This window comes from Entelurus aequoreus, linkage group LG03 (assembly GCF_033978785.1).
Source record: "Entelurus aequoreus isolate RoL-2023_Sb linkage group LG03, RoL_Eaeq_v1.1, whole genome shotgun sequence".
Classification (NCBI taxonomy): domain Eukaryota; kingdom Metazoa; phylum Chordata; class Actinopteri; order Syngnathiformes; family Syngnathidae; genus Entelurus; species Entelurus aequoreus.
Window position 1 is genome coordinate 71,381,027 of NC_084733.1, and position 17,878 is coordinate 71,398,904.

Genomic DNA, 17,878 nt, shown 5'->3' on the forward strand with positions numbered 1-17,878 from the left:
TCTGCAGATTGATCGTTGAGGCACAAAGGAGTGCACTACTTGGCTGCCACCAGCAGAGGCGCTGTCCGGTGACGCGGTTTGCTGTCAGTCTGAAGAAGAAGAACACAACACGGCACCCGTTCTCAATCGGAAACAGGAGCTCAGAACATTCACAGAGACACATTCTCCCATCACATGACCAATCAGTTCATCATCCATAAAAGGGAGGAGCCTCAAAAAGATGCTGAGGCTGCGCTTCAGAGTGACAACTTTCTCACATGGCAATTATCCATAAACAACAATAATCCTATTCATCTTCAGCCTTTGTTGAATAATTTTATTTTTTTTATTATTCCTTTGAATAATTCATTATATTTAATAGCAATGGTCTACTGCTTATTTGATGTCGTATTATGCAAGGTAATTCATATAGATGTTCACAATTTGTAAAATTTTTGCAAAGCAAGCAAGTTAATTAACAACAGCAACAAAATAAAAAACAATCACAAAATTATTCCATTTAGTTCTCATCATAAATTGTGCTTTAAATGTTCGAAGGGATGTTTCCATGTTAGAGGGGACAATAAAAAACATTAATATTGTGTATATCAGCAAGTTAATAATAATTACATAAACTGTATATCAAATAATCTGTAGATTTGTATTTTTATTAAATGTATTTAATTATTTTTACAAATTGTGCTGTAAATGATTGTTTAAAATAATTGTTTCAATTGTGGGGTGAATAATTCTACATTCAAATGACTACAAATACAAACAGTGCACATTGCACAGTACATGTACTTATTTCTTAAATGACCAATAATATTCAGAAATATATTTTATTTTAAATTACTTTAATGCTGATCATAAAGGGTGCAGTAATTAATTGTTAAAAATCATTGTGTCCATTTTTTGGGGGGGAATTAAAATCATTCAAGTTCTGTAGCCTGTATATTAACAAATTTAAATAAATAAAAGGTTTTTAAACATTAAAATCATATTTTTAACAAAATATGGGATCTATGAATATTTTTGTAATTGTATCAATTTAATTCTCATCATAAATTGTGCAGTAAATGATTGTTTTAAAAGAATTCAATACATTTTGTGAATAATTAAAAACATTCAAATTCTGTGGCCCAGATATCAAAAAATTAATACAAATAAAAATGGTGCATACTTTTTTTTAAAATTACCAATAATATTCAAAATGTTTCTTTCAAAAAAATATATAATTAAGTTAATGCTTATCATAAATTGTGCAGTAATTAATTGTTAAAAATAATTGTTTCCATTTTGGGGGGACCATTAAAACCATTCAAATTCTGTAGCCTGTACATCAACAAATACAAAAAAATATATATTTAAAAATAGGATTTATAAATATTTTTGTAATTGGATCAATTTAATTCTCATCATAAATTGAGCAGTAAATACTTGTTTAAAATAATTAAATTTCTTCTGCAAACATTAACATTTTGTGGACCATATAGCAACAAATTAATGCAAATAAAAATGACATGTACATTTATTTATTTTCTTAATTACCAAAAATATTCAATTTTTTTTTTTTTTATTAAGTTAATGCTTATCATAAATTGTGCAGTAAAATTATTATTTCCATTTTGGGGGGGACAATTAAAACCATTCAAATTATGTAGCCTGTATATCAGCAGTAAAAAACGATATGTATTTGAAAAAATAAAATAAATTATCTTTTCATCAAAATATGGAATTTATAAATATTTTCATAATTGCATCAATTTAATTCTCATCATAAATTGTGCAGTAATTGTTTGGCGGAGAATTAAAAACATTCAAGTTTTTGACCCATTTTCTTTTTTTAAACCAAAATATAATTAAAAACATGTTAATTAATTAATTATTTGGATAAAATTAATCATTTGCCAATTTGCCAACCAAAATACGGGATTTAGAATTGTTTTTATTTTTGTATAAAATGAGGCAAGTATGTGTACTTTATGTGACTTTGAGCTGCAAAGATGGTTTGAAATAATGAAATAGTGATAATAATGTCACCTGTTTGATACAGTTGACCTTATTAGTGGGAAGAATGCAATAATTGTTGAAATGTGATATGAAAATTGTGATGAAGCAAGAGATTGTGTTGATGCTCTCCTCTGAAGCGCAGCCTTCACTTGGAAACACGATAATAATAATAATATTAATCATTCTTCTTCTTCTTTGCTTGGTGCATCTGCGCTCACAACGAGGAGAAGGTTGTTTTTAGAGTCTGTATAAATATTTGCGCTCCTCAAGAGAAAAAAGTGCTCTTGTGTTGGACTTGCTGCTGGAGAGAAAAGCACGGACGTCCTTCTTTGGACGCGACAAGTCTAGAAGGAGACTTACTGGCCCTCAGTAGGACAAAGTCAGACCTCGCCTGGCCTCCAGGGGGCGGAGGACATGATTCGGGTTACCCTGTTTCGGAGGAGGAGGGGGCAGGGGGGGGGTATTAGCACGCTGACGACTGAGGCAGCGGCAACGCCCGCTCGTTCTTCCGGCCCCCGTTCATGTGCGCGTACGGCTGCAGCTCATCAAAGTTGGGCCTCAGCAGCATGGCGGGCCCGTTGGCCGCGCCGTGTCCCGTGTGTTTGTCCGCGCCGGGCGCCGCGGGGACGGGCGAGGGTCCCGGCAGAGGCGTGCCGGCGCGCTGCGCGGCGGCCAAAAGCTGGCCGGAGCTTGGCGGCGTCCCACCTTGGCACCCCGCCGAGGGGGCGGGGTTGGCGGCGGGCTGCATGGTGGCTGCGGCGTCCAGTGGAATGTTCTCCATGGTTTCTACCTCCATGTCCAGCTCCTCCGTGTCGGGGGGCTTGTTCTCCTCGCTGTGGAAGAAGCTCATTTCCCTGAAGGGCGGGTCCAGCTGCTCATTGATGCTGCTGATGATCTCCAGGAAAGACGGACGCATCTTGGGGTTGTACTGCCAGCACATCCGCATCAGCTCGAACCTGCACACAGTTGGGACAGCATCAGGTGACATGTCACGCCTTCACCACAGCTTGATTCCCCTAAGGGGCGATGGACGGCTGAGTAGCGCTTATGCAGTATCAGCTCCCACTCCCTCCCCTCTGTTGCAAGTTTTGTTGATTCTATGTAACATGTTTATGTGTGCTATGGCTATGAGTTTGTTTTCCTTGGCCTCAGTCTGGACCCCCTCCCTGGAATCTAGCCTTTGACTGAATATGTCTTTAGTCCCCCCCTAACGTTTACCTGTTTCTCACTTTTTTTGTAAGGGGCGCCGGAAGTTGGCAGACCCCTTTCTGTCTCCCTGTAATGTTTGTCTGATTTTGAATGGGATTGTGCTGAAAATCTCAATTTCCCCTCGGGGATTAATAAAGTACATCTGATTCTGATGTGACCCCGCCTTTATTACCAACTCGGCGCAGCCCCAACAACAGTAAAAGGTCACGTGACCCATCAGCCGCATGACGACATTCTGGGACCATGACGTTTCAACATGCGCTGAAGAAAATCGGTTTATTGGTGATGTGCCGATCGATACGGGAATATTGATACCAGATCTTTACGCTCTGATATCCATTCTCAAATCAAAAAGTGATACTTTAGTTCAGGGGTGTTAAAACCTTTTCCACCAAGGGCCGCATACTGAAAAGTCCAAGTGGGCGGGGGCCATCTTGATATTTTTTCATGTAAAAAAAAAATGCTAAAAACTAGAGATGTCCGATAATATCCTGCCGATATTATTGGCCGATAAATTATCGGTATCGGTTTCAACCTCCCGATTTTCACGGGAAACTCCCGAATTTCAGTGCCCCTCACGAAAATCTCCCGGGGCAACCATTCTCCCGATTTCCACCCATTACTGCCTTTAGCGTCCTCTACTACCTGTCGTCACGTCCGCTTTTCCTCCATACAAACAGCGTGCCGGCCCAGTCACATAATATATGCGGCTTTTTTACACACGTAAGTGAATGCAAGGCATACTTGGTCAACAGCCGTACAGGTCACACTGAGGGTGTCCGTATAAATAACTTTAACACTGTTACAAATATGCGCCACACTGTGAAGCCACACCAAACAAGAATAACAAACACATTTCAGGAGAACATCCGCACCATAACACAACATAAACACAACAGAACAAATACCCAGAACCCCTTTCAGCACTAACTCTTCCGGGACGCTACAATATACACCCCCCGCTAAAGTTGATTAATACTTTTATTACTCATTATTAGACCTTTTCAGCTTTTTCTCATCACATTCCGATTTATTTGTGCTTTTTCTTACATTATTACCACTGTTTTTCCCCATATAAGAATAGAATAACAATACAATTGTGTAACTGTCAATTCTGCCTGTACCAAAATATTAATGTGCAGCTACATATTAACACTGTTAGTTATGGTTGTTGTCATTTTTCACATTAATTGATTCGTTAGTATTGTTTTATTTTTTAATTAACTAAATAAACTATGTTTATGTTTTAGGAACATTTTATTTTTATTTTGAGAGCTTTTGATATATTGGATCAGGGGTGTCTAAACATTTTCCACCAAGGGCTGCATACTGAAAGGATTAGGCATAGAGAGGTCATTTGGGGTTTTTTTTGTTTTCAAATGCTACAAACAGATATTATATTCACCCAAAGACAAAACACTGTGTTATAGGTAACTTAGTATATTATTATTTATTATTATTTTAAAATGTGCAGCTTTTTCTTATTCTAGTCAAAATGTTTGCTCTTTTTTCTTACAATTTTCCTTTTTTTTTTTTTAGGTATAAAGTATGTTATTATTTGAAAAAACATAACTTTTGAAAATACATAACATTAGGTTAGGTATATTTGCCCTAAGTATCGGTATCAGATCAGAAAGAAAATCAGTGGTATTTCACATCACTACTGTTATATATACACATACATACATACATACATACATACATACATACATACATACATACATACATACATACATACATACATACATATATATATATATATATATATATATATATATATATATATATATATATATATATATATATATATATATATATATAATTTATTAATTATTATCAATTATTAATTAATTTTACAAAGCAAATTGGAGTTTCCCCAAATTTAACATTTTCAACCAAAACTCCTTCAAACTGATTGAAATTCATTAGAATTTTTTAAAGAATTAATCAAGTGTAAATGTTTCCAAAGTTAAAGTAATTTTGTAAAAAAAAAAAAACATCACATTAAATTGCTAATATAATGTAATAGACATAAAAAACATATTGAGAAAAACATTAAATACATTTATCATAGTAACAACATTTATGCGTTTTTATAAATTAAGTTAAACTGACAAAAAAATGGTCATAAAAGTTACATATTTAATTAATTCAACTTTTAAAAATTATATATTTTATTGCCAATTTTTTTGGAAAGGAATGCAGCAATTATTTTGAAAAATGTTCTTAACAGTAAAAAAAAAAAAAAAAAAGAGTCATCACATGTTTTATTTTAGGCTCAGTAGGCTTATCTTATTGGTAATTAAAGGGTGATTATTAAATTCAAGTCCAACTTTATACGGCACACATGCAGCAAATAATGACAATAAAATATGTTTTGACTTTTAGGTTACAATTTATGACTTCTCCTTGTGGCCAGCAGGTGGCAGCAAAGACCAAGGTTTAGGTCTTTAAAAAAAAAAATGTCTCACTGTCCACTTGATTAGCTACACCTGTACAATCTATATACATTGGAATATAAAACATATACTTACTTTTATTATTATTATGTATTGTTTACCACTTTGCATCAGTACTGCAATCAAATGTTTTAAATGTGTAAGTGCGGTCCTCCCTGTGTTTCGACGACGCCACATGACTTTCATGTCAGCATTGCTATTGTTGTTATTATTATAACACACACAACTAATAAGAGAAGCATGAGCAGCATCATGGAGATGAAAAAGAAACAGAGTGTGACGCTGGAAGGCGGGCGGATGCTCCCGAGTAACCTGACTGCAGACTGCTGCTGAACAATCTGTTGACGTGTAAACATCTTCAGGAAACTATGAAACACTGCAGGTTGATCTGTGCCTCACCTGGACGGCATCATTAATCATAAATCATTGCAATATGAGTTTGGGTCAGTGCAATCAGAACTACCTCAGGATGCAGAAAGGTCATACCAAAGACTATAAAAATGGGACCCGTTTCCCTCCCTGCTTGGCACTCAGCATCAAGGGTTGGAGTTGGGGGTTAAATCACCAAAATGATTCCCGGGCGCGGCGCCGCTGCTGCCCACTGCTCCCCAAGGGGATGGGACAAATGCAGAGGACAAATTTCACCACATCTAGTGTGTGTGTGACAATCATTGGTACTTTAATCTTTAATCTTAATAAATGGAAATGGAATATTTAAAGCTCTCCAAATGACTGCAACTCTTTGTCCAAGCAAGCTTAGTGTGACAAGCAGTTCCACTTTACTGCCTAAAATGTGCTTGTTTTGCTCTTTCTTATTTCTTACCAAGAGTTTTTGCATGCTTGAAAACAACAAATGTATTTCAACACTTTTCGATACTTTTCTAAATAGACGGCACCACAAAAAATGGCATTATTGGCTTTATTTTCACAAAAAATCTTAGGGTACATTAAACATACCGTATTTTTCGGACTAAAAGTCGCAGTTTTTTTCATAGTTTGGTCGGGGGTGCGACTTATACTCAGGAGCGACTTATGTGTGAAATTATTAACACATTACGGTAAAATATCAAATAATATTATTTAGCTCATTCACGTAAGAGACTAGACGTATAAGATTTCATGGGATTTAGCGATTAGGAGTGACAGATTGTTTGGTAAACGTATAGCATGTTCTATATGTTATAGTTATTTGAATGACTCTTACCATAATATGTTACGTTAACATACCAGGCACGTTCTCAGTTGGTTATTTATGCGTCATATAACGTACACTTATTCAGCCTGTTGTTCACTATTCTTTATTTATTTTAAATTGCCTTTCAAATGTCTATTCTTGGTGTTGGGTTTTATCAAATACATTTCCCCCAAAAATGCGACTTATATATGTTTTTTCCCTTCTTTACTATGCATTTTCGGCCGGTGTGACTTATACTCCGGAGCGACTTATAGTCCGAAAAATACGGTATGTTTCTTTTGTCCTTAAATAAAATAGTGAACATACTAGACAACTTGTCTTTTAATAGTAAGTAAACAAACAAAGGCTCCTAATTAGTCAAAGGCTCCTAATTAGTAATTAACATATTGTGTCATTTATTATTCTATTATTTTGTCAAAACTATGAAGGACAAGCGGTATAAAATGGATCATTAATCTACTTGTTCATTTATCATTAATATCTGGATATTTTCCGTTTCATCATGTTCTATCTACACTTCTGTTAAAATGTAATAATCACTTCTGTTGTTTGGATACTTTACTCCAGTTTTGGATGATACCACAAAGTTAGGTATCAATCCGATACCAAGTAGTTACAGGATCTTAAATTGGTCCTCATGTGTCCAGGGACATATTTCCTGAGTTTAAAAACATGATATGAATTTTTTTTATAGGAAAAAAGATTTTGTGACGATAAAAAAATATAGATGTAATCATAGAAGTATCGACGAGATACGCTTTTGTACTTGGTATCATTACAGTGGATGTCAGGTGTAGATCCACCCATGGCATTTGTTTACATTCAGGAGCGCTATCTTTTGTTAGCGGTGACGTCGGTGAGCTATTGTATCCTCCTACGGTGTGTAGTGAAGCATGTTTAGCTATTCCTCGTCCTGCTGGGATGACACTTGTAAGAAGCTTACTTTATTTGTCAACATGGAGGCGAGGATTAGTGATTTAGAAGTAGCTAAAAGACTGCCGACTGCAGATGGATGTTAGCTGCTAGCTAGCTAGCCATGTCTTAAAGCACCTCTTCCTGAGGACGTTTCAGTGTTATAGTTTTACATTTATTTTTAGTTTTTAGGCCAAAATGTGTCCGTTCTCCCTTTTCCGTCTACACGCTGTGTCTGTTTGTAAGTACTCTGTGTGTGTGCGCTGCCGAACATGCTCCTGTGCTCATAAACCCAGCCATGTCATGCCTGTTAAGATGATAATTAACTGATTGTGTCGTATTATAATGTTGTTTTACACAAATATGAATTTCATTCTAAATAAAAAAAATATTTAAAAAAAAGTAAAAATCGAATTTAAAAACAACCTGCCTTCAAAAAATCTTTGTTAAGTGTAGAAATAACATACTCAGTGGCCCAGTGGTTAGAGTGTCCGCCCTGAGATCGGTAGGTTGTGAGTTCAAACCCCGGCCGAGTCATACCAAAGACTATAAAAATGGGACCCATTACCTCCCTGCTTGGCACTCAGCATCAAGGGTTGGAATTGGGGGTTAAATCACCAAAAATTATTCCCGGGCGCGGCCACCGCTGCTGCCCACTGCTCCCCTCACCTCCCAGGGGGTGAACAAGGGGATGGGTCAAATGCAGAGGACAAATTTCAGTGTGACAGTCATTGGTACTTTAATTTAACTTAACTTAAAATTGTAAGTCAAAATATAATAAAGGTAAAATAAGTGTAAAGCAAATAAATACATGACACACAAACTAAGTTTAAAAAAATTTTTTTTCTCTCTGTCGGACTTCAGCCGCACCGTTTTCAGGAAATCGACTAAATCCCATCTGTAGCCCCCCTCAGCTTGTCCCCCAGCACCACCTCTGTAACACAATCCACACACTCCTGTAATCAGGGCAACAGTCATGTTGCCATAGAAACCAGAGGTTTGTGTCTGCACAACACAAGCTCCCCCCACGTTTTTTTTTTTGTCTTTTTTCCTTCCACTACTTGTAGTCTCTCGCCGTTAGCATTGGGGGGGGGGGGGGGGGAGAATGCTTCCTTGTTGAGGTCAGAGAAGAAAAGGAGGAGACGCGCACGTCAGGACCGAGTCCTCGAATACGCAATTTACCGATGGACGAATTAGGAATGAGTTAACTAATCCCGTCCTCCGTCACACTCTTTGGCGGCAGGAATGAGGGTCGCCCCTTCTATGGACCGGGTCACGTCGCCGACGCCGGACTTCGCCGTAGCTGACGCGCTGAAAACCTCGCCTCAAAATAGACGACAGAAGAAAGCGGGCTGAGGGCGCTGAGGCGACGCAACCTTCCATTAACCTGCAGCGGGGGGGAAAAAAGACTCACAGCATGTCGGGACAGTTGTCAGGCTTGTCCAGGAGTCCTCCCTCCATGACGAAGCGCAGCACCTGCTCGTTGGACATGCCCTGATAAGGCTGCTCCGCCAGGGTGGCGATCTCCCACAGCACCACGCCAAAGGACCTGTGGGCAAAACATGGCGTCACTTCACACGGTCTCACTTTACGATGGACGACTCGCAGCCAATTAGACGAGGGAAGGTGCATTGGAGGGATGGCCTTAACCACCATCAGGCCTATCTAGTCTGCTGCCTAGAGGGGCTGCTGGGGGAATAATAACAGAAAGTACAAATAATTCCCGTTCCCACTGAGCTGCAATATTGATGTAAACAGTGTAATGTGCATACCAGGCCACTAGATGTCACTAATATAAACTATATATATTGTACGTACTTGCTAAAAGCACCTCTTCCACTTTCCTCTACAATAATGGCCTTATTTGTGACTATTTCTTGTTGATTTTTAATAGAATGAAAGTAGAGATGTCCGATAATATCGGCCTGCCGATAAATGCGTTAAAATGTAATATCGGAAATTATCGGTATCGTTTTTTTTTATTATCGGTATTGTTTTTTTGGTTTTTTTTATTAAATCAAATAAAAAACACAAGATACACTTACAATTAGTGCACCAACCCAAAAAATCTCCCTCCCCCATTTACACTCATTCACACAAAAGGGTTGTTTCTTTCTGTTATTAATATTCTGGTTCCTACATTATATATCAATATATATCAATACAGTCTGCAAGGGATACAGTCCGTAAGCACACATGATTGTGCGTGCTGCTGGTCCACTAATGGTACTAACCTTTAACAGTTAATTTGACTAATTTTCATTAATTACTAGTTTCTATGTAACTGCTTTTATATTGTTTTACTTTCTTTTTTATTCAAGAAAATGTTTTTAATTTGTTCATCTTATTTTATTTTATTAATTAAAAAAAAAAAGTACCTTATGTTCACCATACCTGGTGGTCCAAATTAGGCATAATAATGTGTTAATTCCACGACTGTATATATCGGTTGATATCGGTATCAGTTGATATCGGTATCGGTTGATATCGGTATCTGTAATTAAAGAGTAGGACAATATCGGAATATCGGATATCGGCAAAAAGCCATTATCGGACATCCCTAAATGAAAGTCCAAATAACACCTCAGAAAAAGTGGAAAGTAGGGCTGGGCGATATGGCTGAAAATGATATCACGATATGCGCTTTTTGAATTGCTCGATACTTTTCATGACTTATTTAAGCCTGTCAATAAATACAGTAAAACAATCTCCAACTTACCAAGGGTTCTACTTAGGGATGTCCGATAATATCGGACTGCCGATATTATCGGCCGATAAATGCTTTTAAATGTAATATCAGAAATTATCGGTTTGAAAATTATCGGTATCGGTTTCAAAAAGTAAAATTTATGACTTTTTAAAACCCCGCTGTCTACACGGACGTAGGGAGAAGTACAGAGCGCCAATAAATCTTAAAGGCACTGCCTTTGCGTCAACAGCCATACAGGTCACACTGAGGGTGAATGTGTTATTTTCCACAAACAAAACCAACAACATTTGTTTTACCATTAACTCAAGTTACTCCGGCTTCCTCTCACCTCCAAAAACATGCACCTGGGGATAGGTTGATAGGCAACACTAAATTGGCCATAGTGGGTGAATGTGAGTGTGAATGTTGTCTGTCTATCTGTTTTGGCCCTGTGATGAGGTGGCGACTTGTCCAGGGTATACCCCGCCTTCCGCCTGAATGCAGCTGAGATAGGCTCCAGCACCCCCCGCGACCCCAAAAGGGACAAGCAGTAAAAAATGGATGGATGGATGGAATTTGTCAACTTTGATTAAAAACTTATAAAAATAGTTTCACATAAATTAAAAAAAAGTGTGGACAAAATGTATTATGGGAAATGAGGGGAAGCCTCAAAATAAAATTATGCTTATGGCGCTCCCTCTTAAAAATGCTCCATGTTTATGCCAGTTAATGTGGAGACTCTTATTTTGAAGCCATTAACTTTAATATCGCACCTTGTAATCTGTGCAAAATGTTCTTATGTGAGTTTTGCAATGCTTTATTTGAAGCACTAATTAGAGATCGACTGATGTGTTTTTTTCAGGGCTGATGCCACTACCGATTATTAGTTGTCAAGGAGGCGAGAACCAATATTTGCAGTAAAAGTTATTTAAACATGAATACTGTATGTCAGTTAGGAAAGGTCGGACTAGGAGCGACTTTGTGTTCTATTGTGTTGCAATTTTTAAATATGGGAACTCTCCTGGGAAAGTTGGAAACAATGTGATTTCTCTACATCACAATAACTCTGCATCTACTCAATTTTAGACAATTTTGTTTCAGTTTATGACATTGTAATGTTTCATCGAGAGGAACCCTGAAATATTGCATACAATTCTGGGCTCCTCCTCCTTGACATCAAAACATATTTTGGGAGAATTATTGACAGAGAGTAATTTGTATTTTTTATTGCATTTTTTTTTTTTAAGGGGAACTTTTCTCATGATGGACAAACGGGCCAGTGCTTAAGCAGTAGTTATTATTATCTACATCACTAATTATTATTTTTCTAAATACTGGTATCTTATGTGTATGTATTGTATCTGCTGAGGTAGTTCTAATGTCGTGGGAAAAAAGTGAGATACCGATAGTCGGCCAATCTCTAGCACAAGTGGGTTCTCGTAAGTGTGAGTGACGTGTTATTGACGTTCTGATATCATCATAGTCAAAATGACAGCTGTGTTTATTTAGTAAATACCATCTGACTGCGAAACCAATGAGCTATTATACGTTGATTAAGGCGTGTGTAAACCACAAGTATTTATTTTGGCCCCTAAGACGATGACGCGAGTACAATTTCAATAAGTAGCCTGGGGTTTTTTCATTATAGATTTACGATGAATGATGGATGGATGGATGGATGGATTTACATATCCATGGGTCTGACAGGTAGCAATTTGTCCCCATTTTGTGGACAAAATATCAGAAACTCAGATCAGTGACCATGATGTGTGCTTTCTCGACATCATAAGCACATAATTCACTTATATGACCAAATCCAAACAACCTTTCCTAGTCATGGTGCAGGAAAAAAATTTCAATCAGCACAAAAAAGTCAACATGCTTGGTCACACACAACACAACCTGCTAAATCCCGTCTCCAGAGAAATTCAAAATTACACCCACACCCACAATTACATAAACACTCTCTCCACACTTATCCATGTTTGACTTTTAGCTGCTTGATATTTCTGATTGATTACGAAGATATAAAGAGGTTGTCACGAAAATAAACAAGGTAGGAGTTGAACTTTCATCACATACTCTTAGTATTCAATTATAATAATTATTAATTATCTATCCATTATATTAATATAATATGTAAACACACACACACACACACGCACATACATACATATATGTATATACATATACATGTATACAGAGTATATACATATATATATATATATATATATATATATATATATATATATATATATATATATATATATATATATATATATATATATATATATATATATATATATATATTTATATATATATACATACATATATTTTTATATATAATATATATAGTTTATATATATATATATATATACATATATATATATATATATGTGTATATATATATTATATACTGTATATAATATACACTATATTGCCAAAAGTATTTGGCCACCTGCCTTGACTCACATATGAACTTGAAGTGCCATCCCATTCCTAACACATAGGGTTCAATATGATGTCGGTCCACCTTTTGCAGCCATTACAGCTTTAACTCTTCTGGGAAGGCTGTCCACAAGGTTGCGGAGTGTGTTTATAGGAATTTTCCACCATTCTTCCAAAAGCGCATTGGTGAAGTCACACACTGATGTTGGTCGAGAAGGCCTGGCTCTCAGTCTCCGTTCTAATTCATCCCAAAGGTGTTCTATCGGGTTCAGGTCAGGACTCTGTGCAGGCCAGTCAAGTTCATCCACACCAGACTCTGTCATCCATGTCTTTATAGACCTTGCTTTGTGCACTGGTGCACAGTCATGTTGGAAGAGGAAGGGGCCCGCTCCAAACTGTTCCCACAAGGTTGGGAGCATGGAATTGTCCAAAATGTTTTGGTATCCTGGAACATTCAAAGATCCTTTCACATGAACTAAGGGGCAAAGCCCAACTCCTGAAAAACAACCCCACACCATAATTCCTCCTCCACCAAATTTCACACTCGGCACAAATGTAGCGTTCTCCTGGCAACCTCCAAACCCAGACTCGTTCATCACATTGCCAGATGGAAAAGTGTGATTCATCACTCCAGAGAACACGTCTCCACTGCTTTAGAGTCCAGTGACGACGTGCTTTACACCACTGCATCCGACGCTTTGCATTGGACTTGGTGATGTATGGCTTAGATGCAGATGCTCAGCCATGGAAACCCATTCCATGAAGCTCTCTGCGTACTGTACGTGGGCTAATTGGAAGGTCACATGAAGTTTGGAGCTCTGTAGCAACTGACTGTGCAGAAAGTCGGCAACCTCTTTGCACTATGCGCTTCAGCATCCGCTGACTCCTCTCTGTCAGTTTACGTGGCCTACCACTTGGTGGCTGAGTTGCTGTTGTTCCCAAACTCTTCCATTTTCTTATAATAAAGCCGACAGTTGACTTTGGAATATTTAGGAGCGAGGACATTTCACAACTGGATTTGTTGCACAGGTAGCAAGCATCCTATGACAGTTCCACGCTGGAAATCACTGAGCTCCTGAAAACGGCCCATTCTTTCACAAATGTTTGTAGAAACAGTCTCCATGCCTAAGTGCTTGATTGTATACACCTGTGGCCGGGCCAAGTGATTAGGACACCTGATTATGATCATTTGGATGGGTGGCCAAATACTTTTGGCAATGTAGTGTTATATATATATAATATATAATACATATATTTTTTTTTTGAAAGTTTTTTTTTAGCCCAATGTGGCCCTCCAGTCAAGAGGTTTGAACACCCTTGATTTAAGAGTTTAATAGACACTTATTTGCAAGTATATTTGGTATCATTCACTTTATAAGCGTGCAACCAGCCTTTTGCTATTAACCTGGAACGTGTACAGTATTGATATTTAATAAGCGCATGAAGTCAGAGGGACTCTTTCAGCTGGCAGCCGAAGTGTTAAAATATTGTTGGCTGCGTGCGTCACAGTTGCCGGACAAGAGTTCTTGCTGCACGTACTGTACAGCAGACGTCACCTCACTTTTTCTCTCCGGCCTCCTCGCTGTGTGAGACCACCACAAACTCACAGATGAAGAAATTCTTCCCGTGACTGTCACAGACCGCAATATTTGTACGCTTGTCTTGCAAGTTTTCGTGCAAGTTTTCACCACCGAACCACACACACACACACACACACACACACACACACACACACACACACACACACACACACACACACACACACACACACACACACACACACACAGCGCTGACACACACAGCGGGCCAACTCATTTTCTGGGCGAGCTGACAAAAATAGTCACCTACTTTGTGGATCGTTACATCAAACATGATCCGAGCGACATCAAACGGGGAAGATGCGGAAGGGAGTTTTTGCTGGCACCGCAACCGCTCATTTGGAAACATCTGGAGGAGTTTAAGGTCCATTCTTAAGACCTGACACATGGGACACTTAAGAGTTGGGAAACAAAAGATTGCAAGGGAGCTGGTAAACACTTCAAGTTCTCCTCAACTATGTTGTTCATAAAAAACACAATAAAAGTTCATAAGCAGCAGCGAACATTACAAAGGACTGAATTCAAGGGACCTACGACAAACGAAACAAAGAGGGGTGTCCCCATGCGATATCGATAATGGAGCTTTGAGTATTGACCGATACCAATACTGATCTGATACAATGTCAGCATGACTCATGCATAGGCCTACAATTATCATTTTGCAGTGTGGAAGCGTAGAACATTTAAATGAGTCATATATGTGTATATATATATATATATATATATATATATATATATACATATATATATATATATATATATATATATATATATATATATATATATATATATATATATATATGTATATATATATATATATATATATATATATGACTCATGCACAGTACAGGCCAAAAGTTTGGACAGATCTCATTAAATGCGTTTTCTTTGTTTTCATGACTATATATAGATTGTCACTGAAGGCATCAAAACTATGAATGAACACATGTGGACTTAACAAAAAAAGGGGAAAGAACTGAAAACATGTTTTATATTCTAGTTTCTTCAAAATAGCCACTCTTTGCTCTGATTACTGCTTTGCACACTCTTGTCATTCTCTCGATGAGCTTCAAGCACACCTGTGAAGTGAAAACCATTTCATGTGACTACCTCTTGATATGTATATTAATGAGTCATATATATATAGTATATATATATATGACTCATTTCAATATATATACACACACACACACACACACACACACACACACACACACACACACACACACACACACACACATATACATATATATAAATATATATATATATGTATATATACATATACAGTATATCCGTATATAGATCCGTATATTTATATATATATATATATATATATATATATATATATATATATATATATATATATATGTATATATATATATGTATATACAAACATTTGTATATATATATATATATATATATATATATATATATATATATATATATATATATATATATATATATATATATATATATATATATATATATATATACACTTTTGTACTTCTTCAACTCATTGTCTTTGCAAGTGTAAGAAGAAGCGTGGGAAACCTGAGTGTTTAAAAAGTCCACTACTTTTTTCCTACGCTTTGAATCCTGCGGCTTATAACAATTTATGGATTTTTCTTCAATAATGGCCATAATCCAAATAGTTTTCATAAAACAAAAGCAGAGACATTGAAAAAGTGTGTTAGTCTGTGCTATGGGACCATAATTTGGACGAGTTTGCTCACTCGCAGAGGCTGTGGGGTGAACGTCTACAGTATTTACTTGTGTTTAGTGCTTTCAACTAGAAGTACAAGTGCCCGTTCCGTCTTCTAGTTGTACATAGCGTTTCTACTTGTATGGATTTAAACACTTGTATGGAACTAAAACAATTCTTACTTACTAAACCGTCCCATGTGTGATGTGATGGGAGTGTTTTCATGCATATTTTTACGTGCTATTGTAATGTAATCAAGCTAGCGTTGCTAGTATTAGCTAATATGCTAACACGTTTACGAGTGTCTGTGTTAGTATTATTAACTTACAACGGCATTCTTTTTGTATTGTTCCAGTTTCACAAATTCCTCAGTATATTCACCAAAACGTTACCATGGAGTTATTGAGTCTTTTTAGCTGATTGTAGAGCTAGCTTCCGCAGCTAGTGGGTCCATGACGATGACTTCTGTTTTGTTTGATCAGCCGTTTTACTGTCGTGTTACAGGCACCGTTTGGAAACAATTAAGGTATGTAAATTATTAGTTACAAAATTTTTCTCTGTAAATAACTCATTTTACATCGTATATATCAGCGCTTTATAGTCCGGTGCCACTAACATATGTAAAAATATATTTTTCTTCTAAAATTTAGCGGGTGCGGCTTATATACTGGTGCGCTCTATAGCCTGGAAAATACAGTAAATCTTTTTTTTTTTTTCCTTATGAGTGTATGGATCTACTTCATCAGATCCACATATTTTTGGATGATATGTAGCTTGTGTATCTGCCTCTAACTCTTTATAATACTGTGACATCTGCGCAGCTGGTGCAAAATGGACTCTAGCAACTGAATGATGGCCACCTAAGCGTCTGCAGTGGACATTTATTTTTGATCTATTTCTTTTATCAGAGTTACACATTTTGGAAAAAACTAAACAAATGTCCACTGCAGATGACATTTAAGTGCATTGCATATTTTGACCTACGTTGGACTGGTTTTAGCATGTAATTAAGTAAACAAAAGGTTAACTATATCAAATAAAATGGTCCCTGCATTTTTTTCTGTTCTGCAGATGTGGAAGGGAAACGTTTGCACTACCTGCTGCAACCAGCAGAGGCACTGTTTATTATAATGCCAATTCTCCTACCAGACGTCAGACATCGTAGTAAATACGCCGTCCTTCAGCGACTCCGGCGACATCCAGCGAACAGGCAGCAAGCCTTTTCCTCCTTTTCTGTAGTAATCCGTCTCGTAAATATCTCTGGTCATACCAAAATCTACAGGTAAAGAAGAAGGAAAGAGAAGGTTGGAGATGAAGCTCATCAAGTCATCCATGAACTAAAGTCCTTAAATTGATAGTTCACCTCCAATCTTCACTGTGAAGTCTTCCGCCACCATGCAGTTTCTGGCAGCCAGGTCTCTGTGGACAAATTTGTTGGCATTTAGGTAGGCCATGCCGTCTGCGATCTCGCCCGCCATCTGGATCATCTTTTTGAGCGGGGGCAAGACCTGGACTGTGGAGTTCTGCAAGGGGAAGAAAGTCAAGGTGAGGAGAGTCACTCAAACCATTATGTCCTATTATTACTGGTTGTTCATGGGAAATATATAAACATCACCTTAACATTGACACATACTTTGCCTTCAACATAAGTAGTGTGCTAGTATGAACTGAATC

The 17,878-nt window shown here is 37.3% G+C and overlaps 1 protein-coding gene across 1 annotated transcript in view; it reads right to left on the reverse strand.

The window, feature by feature from the left end:
* The window catches only part of igf1ra (insulin-like growth factor 1a receptor), a 195,121-nt gene that overhangs the window by 1,028 nt on the left and 176,215 nt on the right, over positions 1 to 17,878 (reverse strand). Inside the window, 4 exon segments of the mRNA XM_062042591.1 lie at positions 1 to 2,948; positions 9,182 to 9,316; positions 17,351 to 17,480; positions 17,568 to 17,727. The exon segment at positions 1 to 2,948 is cut by the window's left edge and continues 1,028 nt beyond it. Of these exon segments, the coding sequence (XP_061898575.1) occupies positions 2,456 to 2,948; positions 9,182 to 9,316; positions 17,351 to 17,480; positions 17,568 to 17,727 (918 nt within the window). The 3' untranslated portion in view covers positions 1 to 2,455.